Here is a 17,505-nt window from a genome sequence, read left to right as displayed (position 1 = left end):
TGCCTTCTTAAAGAATAAATCTAAGTATATACCTAATATACGCCTAGTATATACCTAGTATATACCTAGTATATAGTATACTTATAGCTATATATATTTAAGTAAGAGCCCGCTTCTACTAGATATATACTATATTCTAACTAAATCTAGCTCTTATATAATTGTATATTTAGATAGTTATCTTATTAAAGGTATTACTACTATATTTCTTTATTGTCTTTTATACGGGCAATTATATACGGCGGGAGCAAAAATTCTAAATAGCGGGAGGCCAAATTTGCCTAAGGCAGAATGTATATTCCTTTACTACCTACTATCTCCCTACTTTTAGAAGAACTAAGGCAAGACAAGGTCTCTAGGGAATTAAGAGACGGAGGTAGAGATAGAGATACCTGTCTAGGCAATTAAGAAATAGGCTCGGAGATAGAAATGCCTAGGTAATTAAGAGATAGAGATAGAGATACCCTACTAGGTAGGCAATTAAGAGATAGATACGGAGATAGATACGGCGACGGACGTAGCGTCGGATACGGCAACGGATACGGCGCGATAGAGATACGGCGCGATAGAGATACGGCGCGATAGATATAGCGCGATAGATATAGTACGATAGATATATAGCGCAATAGATATACAGCGTAATAGATATACAGCGCAATATAGATATAGCGATAGATACGGTAGGAGGTACGATATAGACATAGCGTGCCTTAGGCAAATTTGGCCTTCCGCTATTTAGAATTTTTGCTTCCGCCGTATATAATTCCCCGAATACTATATAAAACAAAATAAGGTAAGTATACTATAATTAGTATATAGTAATACTACATAGTATTACTATTTACTATAGTATTACTATAGTTAAACTATTTAATTACTGTTACTATTATATATATACGATAGTAATTAGTAAAACTATTTTTAAGGCCTAACTATTACTTTTACTATTTACTTTTACTCAAGGTTTTTTTAGTAATAGTAATTACTAAACTGTTACTAATTACTAGTTACTAACACTATTCCCAACACTGCTTGCCCTCAATCAATAACGGGCTCAGCTGCTTGCCCTCAATCAATCAATAAAACGGGTTCAGCTGCCTAGGACGGGTTCAGCTGTCTAGGACGGGACGGGCTCAGCTGCTGCCTAGACTACGGCGAGGCTAGAAGAATAGGATCGGGATCGGGATCGGGATCGGGATTGACGTTGAGGGAATGGACCGGCACCGGTGAAGATATACTTGAACTGAATTAAATTGTTTGATTGATTGTTTTTATCCAATGAGAAGGAAAAGAGGTTAGCGAGGCCGATCCTTCTAGGAAGCGAAAGCGGAAGCGAAAGCTAAGCGCCCTATAAGATCTAATCTACAGTATAGAGCTAGCCAACTAGAACATATTTACGATACGAAAAGGATGCATTGAATTTCTTCTTGTACTTCCCAAAACGTTTACATTAAGCGAAAATGTAGTGTCCCTCTTCCTTCGCGCGTGGCTGCGTTAAACACGTGGTCGGAGGAGAGAGGTACGGTAGGTACCTACTTTAGGATGTAGTGTTTTGTTGCAGCCAAAGAACTTGGCGAGTCACAGAGCGCTGTGGCGTCGACCGTCGACGGAGGGGCTGTGTGGTACTGCGGTAGCTGCGGCTGGAAAGACATGTTGGAGGAGGAGGTCCGTCCATATAAGGAGAGGTGTGATGGTTTTTGGGTATATGGGGATTTATAGGGATATGTGTATATATAGGTGGAGTGGTGAGGCTATTGGGTGACTTTGGGATGATATATATTTGATTTTGAGAAGAAGGATTGAGGACCTGAATTACTGTTTTTCTTGGGAAAGGAGAGGGAGAAGAAGAAGAAGAAACACCACTCACAGACTCCCTCCGCGCTTTCTATCAAAGATGTTCAGCCCACAATTTTCTCTCCTCGCCATAATGGCCTCCTCTCTGGCTCTCTCCGCTCTCGCGCAAGATTCCTCCTCCTCCTCCTCCTCCTCCAGCACCACAGCCAGCTCTGCAGATGTGACTGCTACCACTACGACGACTTCTGCACCTTCAATCAATAATGCCGAAACGACGATTACAGCCCTATTCGGCTCTGCGACGACGGGTTTCGTGGGGAGTGTCGTTTCGGCGAATCCTTGCGAGACGACTCTTGCTGTGGTCTGTGATAGTGAGGATCCGAATCCGGTGGATGTGTGTGTGTTGGTTCCTGATGTTACTGTGGGTTTTTACTTTTTTTTTTGTCCCGTTCTTTTTGGTGGGAAAAAATGGGAATTGGAATCACAACCAAAAACAGAAGAAATCAATCAAAAACCAAAAACACCCCATCTTCTCCCCCACCCACCCCTCTCTAACAACACTCTCCTCTCCCCCAGGCAACCGTAATCCTCGGCCCCTCCGCCTACGCCTTCATCTACGCAACCTCCACAGCAGGAGGTCTCATCACCATCGCCGAATCCTGCGACCTCGACGGTCCCTCCGGAAGTTTCACCGGAGCGACCTGTACCGCATCCGTATACGCCTCCATCGCAGGAGTTTCCACTTCTTCTGCCACTGTGGCGACGATTACGGATGATGCAGAGTTTTTCTCGTATGCTCCTGTGCCGATTACTGCGGGTGCGAGCAGTTTGCCGACGGCGGGCGCGACTTGTGATGCTGAGGCTGCTGCGGCGGCGACGCAGACGGAGAGGGGGGATGAGGATGCGGAGAGGACGTCGTCGGCTGGGGCGGTGCCGACGGCGAGGGTTGGGGAGGTTTTGTATAAGATTTTGGTGCCGGTTGGGGCGGCGGTTGTTGCTGCTGGGGCGGGAGGGTTGGTTTGAGGATGTTTTTTTTTTCTGTTTCTTCGGGGGGATTTACTGGTGTTTACCTATGAGAGGTGTTGTAGTGAAGGATGTTAGTTTCTTTTTTCTTTTTTCTTTTTTTTCTTTTTTTTTCTTTTTTCTCTTTCGTGCGCGAGATACCAGCGTTGGTCAAAGGAGCGAATCTGTCTATAGCAATGGATTGCTGACGATACCATTTTCTTACTGCACCCACCCTCTCTCTTTCTTTCTCTCTCTCTCCTTCTCCGAGATGAGGTTGTCAAGGACTTACTCCAGCCAAGCCAGCTGGCATGGGTATAGCCAAGAATATCAAGACGCCATCAACCGGACCAAATCTCACCAGTCGCTCGGCATATTTCGTACGCAAAAGCGAATCACACTTTCTCAATGCCTCTCAGTAAGTAGATTCTGCTCTTCGAATAATTTGTTTCTACCAGCTTGGTCTCGTTTCTTTTTTTTTTCGTCCGTCTTTGATTCTTGACAGGAGAATTTCTACCCATTCGCTTCCTCCTGCTGCTGCTGCTTTCATTTGGTTGCCATGTCACGAAACCTTTTCACAGTATTAGTTGCATGTGCTCTTGCAGCGACAGCGTTTACACAAAGTACAACAACATCGCTCGGCGGTAATGATGATAATAATGAGATCGAAACTACAACAACGACCGTTGGTCTACTTCTCGGAACTCTCACGCAAGGTTTCTCTGGCACAGTTGTCTCCGCAGCTCCATGCGAGACGATTTTGGCTCTGACCTGTGCCGGTCAAGAGTTGTGTCCAGATGAAGCAGTGACAGTATGTTGGATTCTCGCCGGATAGTTATGTTGTTGTTGATAACGTTCCACAAAACTGACCACACCTACCTTTTTCTCTTGTCACCGCCACCGTCAGCTCACAGCCACGGCACGCCCGACCGAATACATTTTCAACTTCCAAAACTCCGTCAGCGATTCTCAAGGAGGAGAAAAGGGGCAAGCTTCCGTTTCGCAATCGTGTTCCATGGAAAATTACAACACGGCTGTGTGCAATTTGTACGAGTCGATTTCTTTTGATGGGAAGAGTTCGACGGCCAGAAGACAGACGACACTCTCGGGTGGTGATTTGGTGTATGCTCAGGTTCCGATCACGGGAGGTGTTGGGCGATTGGCAGCGGTGACAGGGAGTTGTGGTACTGCGACGGCGTTCCCTAGTCCGACTGGGACGGTGGAGAGCGCTGCTAGAGCGACGAGTGTGAGAGAGGTTGTCAAGGTTGTTGTGCCGATTGGAATGGTGGTTGCGGGTGCTTTGCTGTAGGAGGTGGAAGCCTATTCAGTGCGTTAGCAAAACAATACGAAATGCACTCATCATTTCATGCATCATTTCGAAGCTTTTTTCTGTCCCGGTATAGTCAACACTCGCTCATGTTGATGGGGGTCGGGTATAGATTGTCACTGAAAAGAAACACGACGTTTTGTCTCTCGTGCTGTTGAGTCGACCGCGCACAGCCAGACCAGCCACAAGGATTCGTCGTATTGTTTCTGACCATGTAGGTGAGAAGGAATGGCGAATAAACATTTCTTCATTGCCCGAACGGATTTCATTCAGTAGCTCACGTTACCGCAGCATCAGCGTCAAGTATCAACTGGCAGCTCTTTCATTCATGTGCTCCCATCCTGTTCGACACGACAGCCTAGCTTCCTGAGGATGCGCCAGGCCATGCTTGTGATGTATCGCGGTCGCTCATTCCTGCCACCTGCCATCCATCATGCGCCGTGAAATTCCCCCAAACAAGAAGAGTCCATCTATCGGCGGGCAGTCTGCTTCTTCTCGGCCTCCTTCATGACCTTCTTGACAATCTTCTGCTCCTCGATCAAGAATGCGCGGACGACGCGGTCCTTGACACAGTTGGCGCAGCGCGACCCGCCGTATGCGCGCTGAACAGTCTTCTTTGGGTGCGAGATCTGGGAGTATTCGCGTGGGCGGAGTGCTGGGATCTGTGACACAACACCATGTCAGCCTGACATCTTCTCTCAATATCCCCTCCATTATTCTCTGCTCCCACGCCTCCATGCCTCTATCCGTGGTAGAGAGAATACTCCAATTGTTCGTGGAAGAGTTTCGGGAAAGACCTACACCTGCAAGCTTGGATCCGCAGTCACCACATTTGGGCGCAGTTCCCTTCTTCTTGATGTGCAAGTATCGGAGCTCACCACCTGGCGTCTTGATGATGCGGACTTTGTTGCTCTTGGTGTTGTACGACACCCGGCGGCGCTGTTCACAGTATCCCATTAGCCTCTTTTCTGGTTGTATCCTCTCATTTCGCGCTATGCTCGTCGCCGAAGCGTGTGTTTCGGATCGGACGTACGAAGGTGAGTCTGCTGGAGCCCATTGTGTCGGAGTCGATTCGGTGTCGCTGGGTGGTGGAGAGGAATTTGGCTGATGTCGTCGACGTGCTTCACTTTCAACAGACAAGTGCGCGAATTTGAACGTGCCAAGATCTCTTCTACCCTCTAGTCCCGCTCAAGCTGAGAAAACCACTGGGACACTCGGCAAGCTGCGCTTCAATATCGTACAACGGCGTGGGAAGCCATGAGATCGTCGTCAAAACCACTCCAGTGATCAATTTTCTGTGATCTAATATGTTTCTCTATCAATTTCGCATCGTCCAGGCTTTGAACAAGCAAGAGACAAGGTGTTTTGATTCTTGATGCCTGAATGCCTGAGAATCAGTGCGGAGCTACCCGTGTCCGTGGCTGACTCGTGTACGCATTGCACGTTCCTCGAAAAACCGCGAGCGCGTTGTAGAGACGAACGCCACCTCCACCCATCACAACACTCGCGCAGGCCACGGCGCATCCGCTATACTATCAGCATTTCTCCTCCTGGATTCGACGCGTAAACGGGGGCTGCGCAGTGTAGCAGGAGCGACAGATAAGGCGAGCTCGGCGCCGGAAGCCGCAGCGCAGGAACATCTTCCACCACGACATCTATCATGGCGGGCATTCCACCGCCGCCAGGGTGGGCTCCTCCACCACCTCCAGGAGCTCCACCTGGACTATCATCGAGTGGCATACCACCTCCGCCACCAGGAGCCGTGCCTGCGAAGGATCCCCAAGCCGAAAAACTCCAACAGAAGAAGCAGAAATGGTTGCGACAGCAGAGGCAACGATTTGGCGAGAAGCGGAGGGGGGGTTTCGTGGAGACACAAAAGGCTGACATGCCTCCGGAGCATCTACGAAAGATTGTCAAGGACATTGGAGACGTGTCGCAGAAGAAGTTCAGTGCAGACAAGAGGAGCTATCTGGGAGCTCTGAAGTTTATGCCGCACGCCGTGCTTAAGCTGTTGGAGAATATGCCCATGCCTTGGGAGAGCAGTCGTGAAGTGAAGGTATTGTACCACGTGAATGGCTGTTTGACGTTGGTCAACGAGATTCCGAGAGTCATTGAGCCAGTGTTTCACGCGCAGTGGGCAACCATGTGGGTTGTCATGAGACGAGAAAAGAGCGACCGCAGACATTTCAAGCGCATGCGCTTCCCTCCCTTTGATGATGAGGAACCACCGCTGTCATGGAGCGAAAATATCGAAGATGTGGAACCCTTGGAGCCCATTCAGATGGAGCTGGATGAGAACGAGGATGAGCCTGTGTTTGAGTGGTTTTACGATCATCGGCCACTTTCGGACACCAGTCATGTTGGCGGTCCCAGCTACAAGGACTGGAACCTGTCATTACCACAGATGGCCACCTTGCACCGACTGAGTAACCCTCTTCTATCAGACACCAACGACAAGAACTATTTCCATCTCTTCGACATGCCCGCTTTCGCGACCGCGAAGGCATTAAATGTTGCTATACCTGGTGGACCACGATTCGAGCCTCTGTACAAAGACATTGATCCGAATGACGAGGATTTCGGCGAGTTCAATGCGATTGATCGAATAATTTTCCGGGCGCCCATCAGAACAGAGTATCGAGTGGCGTTCCCATACCTGTACAACAGCTTGCCCAGATCTGTCAAGCTTGGGGTTTACAGCTACCCACAGACAGTCTACGTCAAGACCGAAGACCCGAATCTCCCACCATTCTATTTCGATCCTGTAATCAACCCTATCTCCTCGAGACAGGTCATGCCGAAGAACTTGACCATCAGCCACGAGGATGAGATCTTCGGCCATGGTAACAATGAGGAGCCAGGTGAAGAAGATGGTGGTTTCTCGATGCCAGAGGGTGTCGACCCATTCTTGGATGACGAGGATCTATTCAACGACGAGACTGCAGCAGCAATCGCGCTGTGGTGGGCACCATACCCATTCGACAGGCGTTCGGGAAAGATGGTGCGAGCACAAGATGTGCCGCTGGTAAAACAGTGGTATCTTGAGCACGTTCCAGCAGGACAGCCTGTGAAGGTGAGAGTCTCCTACCAGAAGTTGCTCAAGACGTACGTCTTGAACGAGCTGCACAAGAAGCCACCAAAGGCACAGAATAAGCAGTTACTAGGCCGCAACTTGAAGAGAACCAAGTTTTTCCAGCAGACCACGATCGATTGGGTAGAAGCTGGTCTTCAGGTCTGCCGGCAAGGTTTCAACATGCTGAATCTGCTCATTCATCGCAAAAATTTGACTTACCTTCATCTCGACTACAACTTCAACTTGAAGCCCATCAAGACATTGACGACGAAGGAGCGAAAGAAGTCTCGATTTGGAAATGCTTTCCATCTCATGCGTGAGATTCTGCGGCTGACGAAGCTCATTGTTGATGCTCAAGTCCAGTACCGCATGGGCAACATTGATGCTTTCCAGCTCGCAGACGGCATCCTTTACGCGTTCAACCACGTTGGACAGCTGACGGGTATGTACCGGTACAAGTACAAGCTTATGCACCAGATTCGGTCCTGCAAAGACTTGAAGCACTTGATCTACTACAGGTTCAACAGTGGACCAGTTGGTAAGGGACCTGGCTGTGGATTCTGGGCACCGGCATGGAGGGTGTGGCTCTTCTTCTTGCGTGGTATCATTCCACTGCTCGAACGATGGTTGGGCAACCTGCTCAGCAGACAGTTTGAGGGTCGTCACTCGAAGGGTGTGGCCAAGACTGTCACCAAGCAGCGTGTCGAGTCGCACTTCGATCTTGAACTGCGTGCATCGGTCATGGCAGATCTGATGGATATGATGCCCGAGGGTATCAAGCAGCAGAAGGTCAACACTGTTCTGCAGCATTTGTCTGAGGCGTGGCGATGCTGGAAGTCAAATATTCCTTGGAAGGTGCCTGGTCTGCCCAAGCCTATCGAAGATGTCATTCTGCGATACGTCAAGTCAAAGGCAGACTGGTGGGTATCTGTCGCACACTACAACCGCGAGCGTATCCGGCGTGGTGCTACTGTTGATAAAACTGTTGCGAAGAAGAACTTGGGACGTCTCACTCGTCTTTGGCTCAAGGCTGAGCAAGAACGACAACACAACTACCTCAAAGACGGTCCATATGTCAGCACCGAGGAGGGTGTTGCCATCTTCACGACTGCGGTGCATTGGCTGGAGAGCAGAAAATTCCAGCCCATTCCGTTCCCATCTGTTAGCTACAAGCACGACACCAAGATTCTCATCCTGGCTCTTGAGCGTCTGCGAGAAGCATACTCTGTCAAGGGTAGGCTGAACCAGAGCCAGCGTGAAGAACTGGCACTCATCGAGCAAGCTTATGACAGCCCTGGCACTACACTCGCGCGTATCAAGCGATTCTTGCTTACGCAGCGTTCGTTCAAGGAAGTCGGCATTGACATGAACGACAACTATAGCTCGATCAATCCAGTGTACGACATTGAGCCTATTGAGAAAATCACAGATGCATATCTCGACCAGTATCTGTGGTACCAAGCAGACCAGCGACGACTTTTCCCAGCCTGGATCAAGCCATCTGACTCGGAAGTGCCCCCTCTTCTCACTTACAAGTGGGCTCAAGGCATCAACAACCTGTCGAATGTCTGGAGTGTTGGCGAGGGCGAGTGCAATGTCATGCTCGAGACACGGTTGGACAAGGTCTATGAAAAGATCGATATTACCCTGCTTAATAGGCTTCTGCGTCTGATCATGGACCACAACCTGGCGGATTACATCTCTTCCAAGAACAACGTGCAGCTGAACTACAAGGACATGAATCACACCAATAGCTATGGTATGATTCGTGGTCTGCAGTTCAGTGCGTTCGTCTTCCAATACTACGGCTTGATCATTGATCTGCTGTTGCTCGGACTGCAGCGCGCTTCGGAGATGGCTGGACCTCCAAATGCACCCAATGACTTTTTACAGTTCCGCGACAGAGCTACAGAGTCTCGCCACCCTATCCGGCTGTACACACGTTACATTGACAAGATATGGATCTTCTTCCGCTTCACCGCAGATGAGTCGAGAGATCTCATTCAGCGCTTTTTGACTGAGCAGCCGGATCCGAACTTTGAGAACGTTATCGGATACAAGAACAAGAAGTGTTGGCCTCGAGACTCTCGCATGCGCCTCATGCGACACGATGTCAACCTTGGTCGCGCTGTCTTTTGGGACATGAAGAACCGTCTACCGCGTTCCATCACCACTGTCGAGTGGGATGACACCTTCGCCAGTGTCTACAGTAGAGACAACCCGAACCTTCTGTTTGCCATGAATGGTTTCGAGGTCCGTATCTTGCCCAAGAGTCGCAATCAGAACGATGAGTTCCCAACGAAGGACTCGGTCTGGGCCCTTGTCGACAACGCCACGAAGGAGCGTACCGCGCACGCTTTCCTTCAGGTCACTGGAGAGGACATCGCCAAGTTTAACAACCGCATCCGACAGATTCTTATGAGCTCCGGTAGCACGACCTTCACCAAGATCGCCAACAAATGGAACACTACCCTCATTGCCCTCTTCACTTACTACCGTGAAGCTGCCGTCAGCACAGTGGAGCTCCTTGACACCATCGTGAAATGTGAGACGAAGATTCAGACCCGTGTGAAGATTGGCCTCAACTCCAAGATGCCGTCCCGTTTCCCACCAGCCGTCTTCTACACACCCAAAGAACTAGGAGGTCTGGGAATGATATCTGGCTCCCACATCCTGATTCCAGCTTCCGACAAACGTTGGTCAAAGCAGACCGATAGCGGTGTCAGCCATTTCCGAGCTGGCATGAGCCACGACGAGGAGACCTTGATCCCCAACATCTTCCGATACATCATCCCGTGGGAGGCAGAATTCATCGACTCCCAGCGAGTGTGGACAGAGTATTCACAGAAGAGGCTGGAAGCTAACCAGCAGAATCGACGCCTGACGCTCGAGGATCTTGAGGATTCTTGGGATCGTGGTCTTCCACGTATCAATACGCTGTTCCAGAAGGACAGAAGTACCTTGTCTTTTGACAAGGGATTCAGAGCCAGGACGGAGTTCAAGCTCTATCAGCACATGAAGAGTAATCCTTTCTGGTGGACGAGCCAGAGACATGACGGAAAATTGTGGAATTTGTAAGTATTGCAAACCTGCGACGTGTCATGTACATGCTAACAGGCCATAGGAACGCATACCGAACCGATGTCATTCAAGCTCTTGGGGGTGTCGAGACCATTCTCGAGCATACTCTGTTCAAAGTATGAGATCAGCACATGGCCACCATATCTAAGATATTTACTGACGAAACATGACAGGCGACCGCGTTCCCATCGTGGGAAGGATTGTTCTGGGTAAGCAAGCCGACTCCCTGCTGCACCGCCCTCTCTTTCACCTTATACGCCCTCATCCACGCACATGGGAGTAGATGAGCATCACGTGCTGACCACCTTATAGGAAAAAGCATGTCTTGCATTCGGCACTGAAGTGCTCCGATTGGACCACTCCAGGGTCAAGGTTGAAGATGTCAAGGACGGCGATCTCCTCCTGGGTCCCGATGGCCAACCACGCCGCGTCTACAACACTGTCTCTGGTGAAGAGAGATTATACCGCATCTCAATCAGCGAAGACTTTGAGGACCTGGTTTGCACTTCTAATCACATCCTTGTGCTTTACCATGTGAAGACAGACCACGGAAAGGATATCGCTGGTCCATCCGAGGATCCCGAAGGCGAGACGGTGTACATGACTGCCAAAGAATTCGCAGGTCTTCCCGAAAGCGACAGATCAAGATACCGTGTTTTGAGGCCTGCTGGACATGAGTTGCCCGAGCAAGATGTTTCGGTGACCCCGTACTTCTTGGGCATGTGGATTGGTAATGGCAACCACACGGATACAACCAATACTGACGACCACGAGGAACATATTCGTGACTTTATCGTAGCTCATGCTGCCGAACTCGACTTGCATATTACGAATCATGGCTGTCTGGGTTCCAAGGTGCGGGAGTCTCGCGACACCATCTACGCGCGCCGACTAGCCGATGGATGGAAAAATGAGGGGCGTTTCTGCCTACCTCCCTCCGATCAACCGAACGATCTGAACGATACAAACAAGCATGTGCGAGGTTCCACCACGCCATCGTCCCCTCCACCAACAAGACGATTGCGCCCTGGTACGATCGATACTAGTGTTGATGCTGTCCAGGATCCGGTCGACTCCCCCATGGACATGTCACTGCCTGCGCTGAATGGAAATGGAAAAGATTCTGAGGAAGGGTTTGTCATCTCTAGCGATTGCGAGATCATTCGCATGGAAACCGGAAAGGCCGCCTATGGAGAGTTGATCCAGGACGAAGAAGATCTACTTGTTGGCGATGCGTTGGGCCAGAGCCAACCGAAGAATGTCAATTCGCTCCTCGTCGCAATGAGGAGCTTGGGCATTCTGACGCCTAATGAGGCGGATGGTCATGATGGCAGAAAGCGCATTCCAACGATGTACATGCGCAACTCTCGCGACGTCCGTTTGCGCGTTTTAGCTGGCTTTATCGATTCCAATGGCTGGTACGCACATTCCCAGAACCACATCGCCTTCGCACAGAGCGAGCGTTGTGACAAGGACCTCTTCTGGGAAGTCGTCTACTTGGCCCGCTCGCTTGGCTTTGGTGTCTCGGTGAAACCAGAGAATTGCCTGGCTTCATCGGGTCAACATGAGATTCCCCAACTCCGTGCAACGATCACCGGCAACTTGATGGAAATCCCATGTCTGCTGCCACTCAAACAGGCAGGTGCACATGTGCAAACTTGCCGAAACACCTTCACCATCAAGGACATCAAACTTGAGGCGCAATCCACCAAATGGGCCGGGTTCAAAGTCGACAAGGATCAAACATATCTCAGACACGACTATCTGGTTTTGCACAATTCAGGATTCGAAGAGAGCATGCGCTACAAGAAACTCACCAACGCCCAGCGATCTGGTCTCAACCAAATCCCCAATCGTCGTTTCACGCTGTGGTGGTCGCCTACTATCAACCGAGCCAATGTCTATGTCGGTTTCCAGGTTCAGCTGGATCTCACTGGAATTTTCTTGCATGGAAAAATCCCCACGCTCAAAATCTCCCTGATTCAGATATTCCGTGCCCATTTGTGGCAGAAGATCCACGAATCGGTCGTCATGGACCTGTGTCAGGTCTTCGATCAAGAACTCGAGGCCCTCGGTATCGAGACTGTGCAGAAGGAGACTATCCATCCCCGAAAGTCGTACAAGATGAATTCGTCTTGTGCTGATATTCTGCTCTTCGCGTCCCACAAGTGGAGCGTGAGCAACCCAAGCTTGCTGTACGACACCAAGGACAACATGGGTTTGACGACTACGAACAAGTTCTGGGTCGATGTGCAGCTGAGATACGGAGACTACGACTCCCACGACATTGAGAGATATGTCCGTGCGAAGTACCTGGACTACACGACTGACAGTATGTCAATCTACCCATCTGCCACTGGTCTTATGATTGGTATCGATTTGGCCTACAACCTGTACTCAGCATACGGGCAGTACTTCCCAGGTCTCAAGCAGCTTGTGCAGCAGGCCATGGCCAAGATCATGAAGGCCAACCCTGCATTGTATGTGCTCCGCGAGCGTATCCGGAAGGGCCTGCAGTTGTACGCGTCCGAGAGCAACCAGGAATTCCTCAACTCTCAGAACTACTCGGAGCTTTTCAGCAACCAGATCCAGCTCTTCATTGACGATACCAATGTCTACCGTGTCACCATCCACAAGACGTTCGAAGGTAACCTTACAACGAAGCCAATCAACGGGGCCATTTTCATCTTCAACCCGAGAACTGGACAGCTTTTCTTGAAAATCATTCACACCAGTGTCTGGGCGGGACAGAAGCGTCTCGGCCAACTTGCCAAGTGGAAGACGGCTGAAGAAGTGGCGGCTCTGATCAGGTCATTGCCTGTGGAAGAGCAGCCGAAGCAGCTCATTGTCACCCGCAAGGGTCTGCTTGATCCCCTGGAAGTGCACTTGCTCGACTTTCCTAACATCAGCATTCGTGCCTCTGAACTGCAGCTACCGTTCCAGGCTGCCATGAAGGTGGAGAAGCTTGGAGACATGATTCTGCGTGCGACTGAGCCACAGATGGTGCTCTTCAATCTGTACGATGAGTGGCTGAAGAGCATCTCCTCCTACACTGCCTTTTCGCGATTGATCTTGATCCTGCGTGCCTTGCATGTCAACCAAGACAAGACAAAGCTCCTCTTGCGCCCAGACAAGACCGTCATCACACAGGAGCATCACATCTGGCCTACGCTCTCGGACGAGGACTGGGTGAAGGTCGAGGTGCAGCTCCGAGATCTCATTTTGAACGACTACGGCAAGAAGAACAACGTCAACACGTCTTCGTTGACGAACTCGGAAATTCGAGATATCATTCTGGGTATGGAGATTTCTGCACCAAGTATGCAACGCCAGCAAGCCGCGGAAATCGAAAAGGCGCAACAAGATCAAGCTCAGCTCACTGCTGTCACGACCAAGACACAGAATGTATCGGGCGAGGAGATGATCGTCACGACCACTTCTGCGTACGAGCAGCAGTCTTTCGCGTCCAAGACCGAGTGGCGGACACGAGCCATTGCTACATCCAACCTTCGAACTCGTGCCAACAACATTTACATCTCTTCCGAGGACATTCGCGACGACGAACACCACTTCACGTATGTCATGCCCAAGAACATTCTGAAACGATTCATCGCCATTGCGGATCTCCGCGTGCAAGTCGCCGGCTTCCTCTACGGCACTTCACCGCCCGACAACAAACAAGTCAAAGAGATCAAAACCATTGTCATGGTTCCTCAAGTGGGCTCGACACGCGATATTCAACTTCCGAGGAGTTTGCCGGAGAATGAGATGCTTCACGGGCTGGAAGCGCTGGGTGTGATTCACACTGCGGCGGGCAATGAGACGAACTACATGACGGCGCAAGATGTCACTCAACACGCGAAGCTCATGGCCGCGCATCCTACGTGGGACAGGAAGACAGTCACGATGACTGTCAACTTCACTCCGGGCTCCGTCTCTCTATCGGCTTGGTCACTCACGCCGCAAGGATATCAATGGGGAGCGGAAAATAAGGATCTAGGAAGCGACCAACCTGCTGGTTTCTCTACAGCGTTCGGCGAGAAGAGTCAACTTCTTCTGTCGGATAAGATTCGCGGGTATTTCTTGGTACCCGAGGATGAGAGATGGAACTGGAGCTTCTTGGGCTCTGGATTCGGCGAGCGGGAGAAGGGGAGAGTGTTTGTGCAAGTGGGGATTCCCAGACGATTTTACGACGACTTGCACCGACCTATACATTTCCAGAACTTTGCCGAGTTGGAGGATGTGTGGGTGGATCGCAGCGACAACCTGGCATAAGACGAGCAGTGTCGTGAGGATGGGAGGTGCAAAGAGAGCGGTATGCATGCATCAGCGCGAGGCGTTCCAGGGCGTTTTATGGGACAACAGTGAAGGGGAGAAGAGGAAAAGGGAGTTTACTGCATCTGCTCTACGAAGCGGACCGTTGTGCTTTCGGTGGACGGGACGAGGCGAGACATCCCCAGCCGTTGCCGAAGAATGCAACTAGGAGGTAGCGTGAACGATCGCTACTCTTCCAAGACGAAGTGGGCGGATGTAGCGGCGAGGCTATGGGCAGCCCTTGGATTCGTCTAACCGCAGCCCTAGACGTAACACACCTCGACATCTCGTTATCGACGTAATATACTCCGCTGCCTGAGGCCAGCCTCTATATCGCTACTGCTGCCGCTGCTGCTATAGCCTGTCGCAAGTCTCGCCGTCGCGACTCCCGTCTCCTTTACGAATCTGCCTTTACCTCCTACCCCTTCAAAATACGATTATTAATCGCGAGCGTACGATACGTATACCTATTATCCTATGTATAAGATAATCGGCTTCTACGAGTAGCGAGGCAGATTCGTAGAGGAGAGTCGTAGTAGCCCGCGACATGGAGGCGGCGAACTTCGAAGTATTTTACGTCGATAACGAGAAGTGGACTTAGCGGAGCTGCGGAGGTAGGTATATTACGTACTGTTTGGGTGTATTATATCTAGGGCTGCGGTTAGACGAATCCAAGGGCTGCCCATAGCCCCGCCGCGGATGTAGAGGCGGTAGGCGGTATTGTATTGGGTGGCAGGGCACGGGCGGCACGAAATCTCGGGCTGTACCGATCAATAGCGGTGGCGATGTACAAGAAGCCGAAGATCTTTCTCTCTAGACGTCCTTGGCCTCAGCAGAGCTGTTGGAAGGATAAGTGGTTATTATCAGTCATGCGAGTCTGTATGGGAATAATGTCTTGTGGTCGCATCAGTATATGATCATATCGACCGCGTGTACCGCGAAGTGACCCAAGTCGGCTATAGGAACATTTCGACAGCTGCCTCCTTCTGCACCTGTAGGAGGTATTGTAACTTTATACCGCGAGCGTACTAAAACACATTCCTTCGTGTGATGGCGTTACTAGTCTAGAGGCTGTAGCTTTCCCAACGGGACGAAGGCTAGCAGATAACGGGTTAGTGAATACCTAAGTAATAAGTTTGTTTAGCAAGATTCCATGTCTTTGCTCGTCCTCGTCTTCTTTCGTTATTTGATTGTTATAAAATTGCAACTTGCTATTATGAAGCAGCAGCAGCAGTGGGGTGGTGGGCAGACAACACTGAGCATCAGGACTCTCGTGGCGATTTGCTGCACCACTACTACCGCTCTCCTCGTCGCCCTTCTCTTCTGGTCATCGCCTCCAGGTCGGACACAAGCTTTCTCGGATTGGTTCATTGGCAAATCCTCGACGCTTCTCGTGGCGGAAGAAGAATATCATGGCAATAACAGTAATAATACCGCTTCGACACCTGGAATCGTCGTCGATATTAATGCTACGGATGTGGAGACTGCCTCCTCAAACATCACGACGACGGTCTTGAGCACAGGCGATGATGATCTGCATCTGTCGGCTGCCTATCCTAAAGACATCCTCCTCGACTTTGACGATGATGCATGCGGAGAGCAATATGGTGGAGCATACCTTCGCAAATTTCGAGAGAGTGCGACGGATATGTGTGCTGCTGCTGCCGCGAGTGAGGATGGCTCTTCTTCTCGACCTTCTTTCACGTGTTTTACACACAATGCTTGGACCTACTGGCGAGATCGTCAAGAAGATACTTTTTGCGTTGGAACTCAGGTCGTGCTCGATCCGGAATCGGGTGCACATGTTGATTGTGCGCTTCGCAATCTGACGGAAGAGAAACAGCTGATGAAGCCACATGCTCAAGCTCTGGATCGGATTGCGGATAATTGGTATTGGACTGGGACGCGATATCTGTTGGATAGGTTCATGCATTTCAGGAGAAATGGCACAGAGTCGATTTCAGTGCAATTGGCAGATGATGCTGTGCATGTTCCGGAGAGGACGGTACTGTTGGTGAAGCGTGAGGGAGGAAATGTGATCAATAATGTCTGGCATGTTTTCATGCAGATGATGTCCTTGTGGCTCTCGTTGGATGTGATGCGAGCAACCATCAACCCGGCTACGGGCCAACCGTTTTACACCGATGAAGACGTCAAAAATACCCAAGTCATGATCCTCGATCAGGATAAAGAAGGCCATTTGTACGAGCTCTGGAATATGTTTGGAGACCTTCCCACCATTCGCCGCGCAGACAGTCCACCACTCAAATCCACTCGCGTCGTCCTTCCACTGGCAGGCGGGAAAAATCCCATTTGGCAAAGCAGATTAGAACTCCCCAACTGCAACTCCTCTATCCTCCTGCAAGCCTTCGTCAACCGCATCTTAAACTTCTACCATATCCCCCTTTCCCCTCCTCCTCGACCACAAAACACCTCCACTACCACCACAAAAGCACCCCTCAACCTCGTCTTCGTCGACCGCAAAAACTACCGTCTCCTCACCAACCAATCCCACCTCCTCACCTCCCTCCACTCCCACCTCACGACCACACACCCCCACGTCCATCTCGAAATCATCGATTTCGCCTCCTACCCATCATTTCCCTCTCAAATTCTCAAACTCCGCTCCACCGACATTCTGCTCGGCGTCCACGGCGCAGGACTCACTCACACATTATTTCTCCCGCCCAAATCCACCGTCGTGGAAATTCAACCTCCGGGTCTGAGGTATTTTGGATTTGCGGCGCTGGCGAAGTTTTTGGGACATCGCTATTTGCAGGTGTATGGGGAGGAGAGGGAGTATGAGGGTATGACGCATAATTGGCAGGCGGATGATGTTTTTTTGAATGAGGGGGAGTTTTTGAGGTTGGTGGATCGGGCTGTTGAGGGGTGGGATGGGTAGGATGGGGGGGGG

The 17,505-nt window shown here is 50.5% G+C and overlaps 5 protein-coding genes across 5 annotated transcripts; 4 read left to right on the top strand and 1 right to left on the bottom strand.

Annotated features, from left to right (window-relative positions):
- The first annotated feature begins 1,840 nt into the window (after window positions 1–1,840).
- Window positions 1,841–2,871, top strand: SEPMUDRAFT_148404 (uncharacterized protein). The gene is made up of 2 exons (XM_016904903.1): window positions 1,841–2,215; window positions 2,371–2,871. The coding sequence occupies exons 1-2, from the start codon at window positions 1,895–1,897 to the stop codon at window positions 2,815–2,817; spliced, it is 768 nt and encodes a 255-aa protein (XP_016762926.1). The 5' UTR covers window positions 1,841–1,894; the 3' UTR covers window positions 2,818–2,871.
- A 484-nt stretch (window positions 2,872–3,355) lies between these two features.
- SEPMUDRAFT_116063 (uncharacterized protein) lies at window positions 3,356–4,105 on the top strand (the record flags this gene model as incomplete). The annotated part of the gene is made up of 2 exons (XM_016901223.1): window positions 3,356–3,607; window positions 3,704–4,105. 2 exons carry the CDS (start codon window positions 3,356–3,358, stop codon window positions 4,103–4,105), a joined length of 654 nt encoding a protein of 217 aa, XP_016762925.1.
- Window positions 4,106–4,353: 248 nt separating this feature from the next.
- SEPMUDRAFT_148403 (ribosomal protein L34 protein) lies at window positions 4,354–5,241 on the bottom strand. The gene is made up of 3 exons (XM_016904902.1): window positions 5,157–5,241; window positions 4,925–5,062; window positions 4,354–4,785 (listed from the first exon to the last, which is right to left on the bottom strand). The coding sequence occupies exons 1-3, from the start codon at window positions 5,178–5,180 to the stop codon at window positions 4,594–4,596; spliced, it is 354 nt and encodes a 117-aa protein (XP_016762924.1). The 5' UTR covers window positions 5,181–5,241; the 3' UTR covers window positions 4,354–4,593.
- Window positions 5,242–5,620: 379 nt separating this feature from the next.
- Window positions 5,621–14,870, top strand: SEPMUDRAFT_148402 (pre-mRNA splicing factor). Its single transcript, XM_016904901.1, has 5 exons — window positions 5,621–10,270; window positions 10,321–10,393; window positions 10,451–10,486; window positions 10,590–14,711; window positions 14,811–14,870. Exons 1-4 carry the CDS (start codon window positions 5,784–5,786, stop codon window positions 14,550–14,552), a joined length of 8,559 nt encoding a protein of 2,852 aa, XP_016762923.1. The 5' UTR covers window positions 5,621–5,783; the 3' UTR covers window positions 14,553–14,711; window positions 14,811–14,870.
- A 1,056-nt stretch (window positions 14,871–15,926) lies between these two features.
- SEPMUDRAFT_83413 (glycosyltransferase family 61 protein) lies at window positions 15,927–17,494 on the top strand (the record flags this gene model as incomplete). Its single annotated transcript, XM_016910334.1, has 1 exon — window positions 15,927–17,494. The coding sequence occupies exon 1, from the start codon at window positions 16,240–16,242 to the stop codon at window positions 17,491–17,493; it is 1,254 nt and encodes a 417-aa protein (XP_016762922.1). The 5' UTR covers window positions 15,927–16,239.
- Window positions 17,495–17,505: the final 11 nt, after the last annotated feature.

The sequence above is a fragment of the Sphaerulina musiva genome (assembly GCF_000320565.1).
Source record: "Sphaerulina musiva SO2202 unplaced genomic scaffold SEPMUscaffold_3, whole genome shotgun sequence".
In the NCBI taxonomy this organism is placed as follows: domain Eukaryota; kingdom Fungi; phylum Ascomycota; class Dothideomycetes; order Mycosphaerellales; family Mycosphaerellaceae; genus Sphaerulina; species Sphaerulina musiva.
The sequence above is the reverse complement of the archived record's forward strand: the minus strand, read 5'-3'. Positions and strand labels throughout refer to the sequence as shown.

Bases quoted from the DNA above. Each gene is read 5' to 3' on its own strand.
- SEPMUDRAFT_148404 (XM_016904903.1), top strand. From the start codon at position 1,895: ATGTTCAGCCCACAATTTTCTCTCCTCGCCATAATGGCCTCCTCTCTG. The intron at 2,216-2,370 runs GTGGGTTTTTAC...CCTCTCCCCCAG, and splicing joins TGTTGGTTCCTGATGTTACT to GCAACCGTAATCCTCGGCCC.
- SEPMUDRAFT_148403 (XM_016904902.1), bottom strand. From the start codon at position 5,180: ATGGGCTCCAGCAGACTCACCTTC. The intron at 5,063-5,156 runs GTACGTCCGATC...TACTGTGAACAG, and splicing joins GCTCCAGCAGACTCACCTTC to CGCCGCCGGGTGTCGTACAA. The intron at 4,786-4,924 runs GTAGGTCTTTCC...GTTGTGTCACAG, and splicing joins GCGGATCCAAGCTTGCAGGT to ATCCCAGCACTCCGCCCACG.
- SEPMUDRAFT_148402 (XM_016904901.1), top strand. From the start codon at position 5,784: ATGGCGGGCATTCCACCGCCGCCAGGGTGGGCTCCTCCACCACCTCCA. The intron at 10,394-10,450 runs GTATGAGATCAG...GAAACATGACAG, and splicing joins TCGAGCATACTCTGTTCAAA to GCGACCGCGTTCCCATCGTG. The intron at 10,487-10,589 runs GTAAGCAAGCCG...ACCACCTTATAG, and splicing joins CGTGGGAAGGATTGTTCTGG to GAAAAAGCATGTCTTGCATT.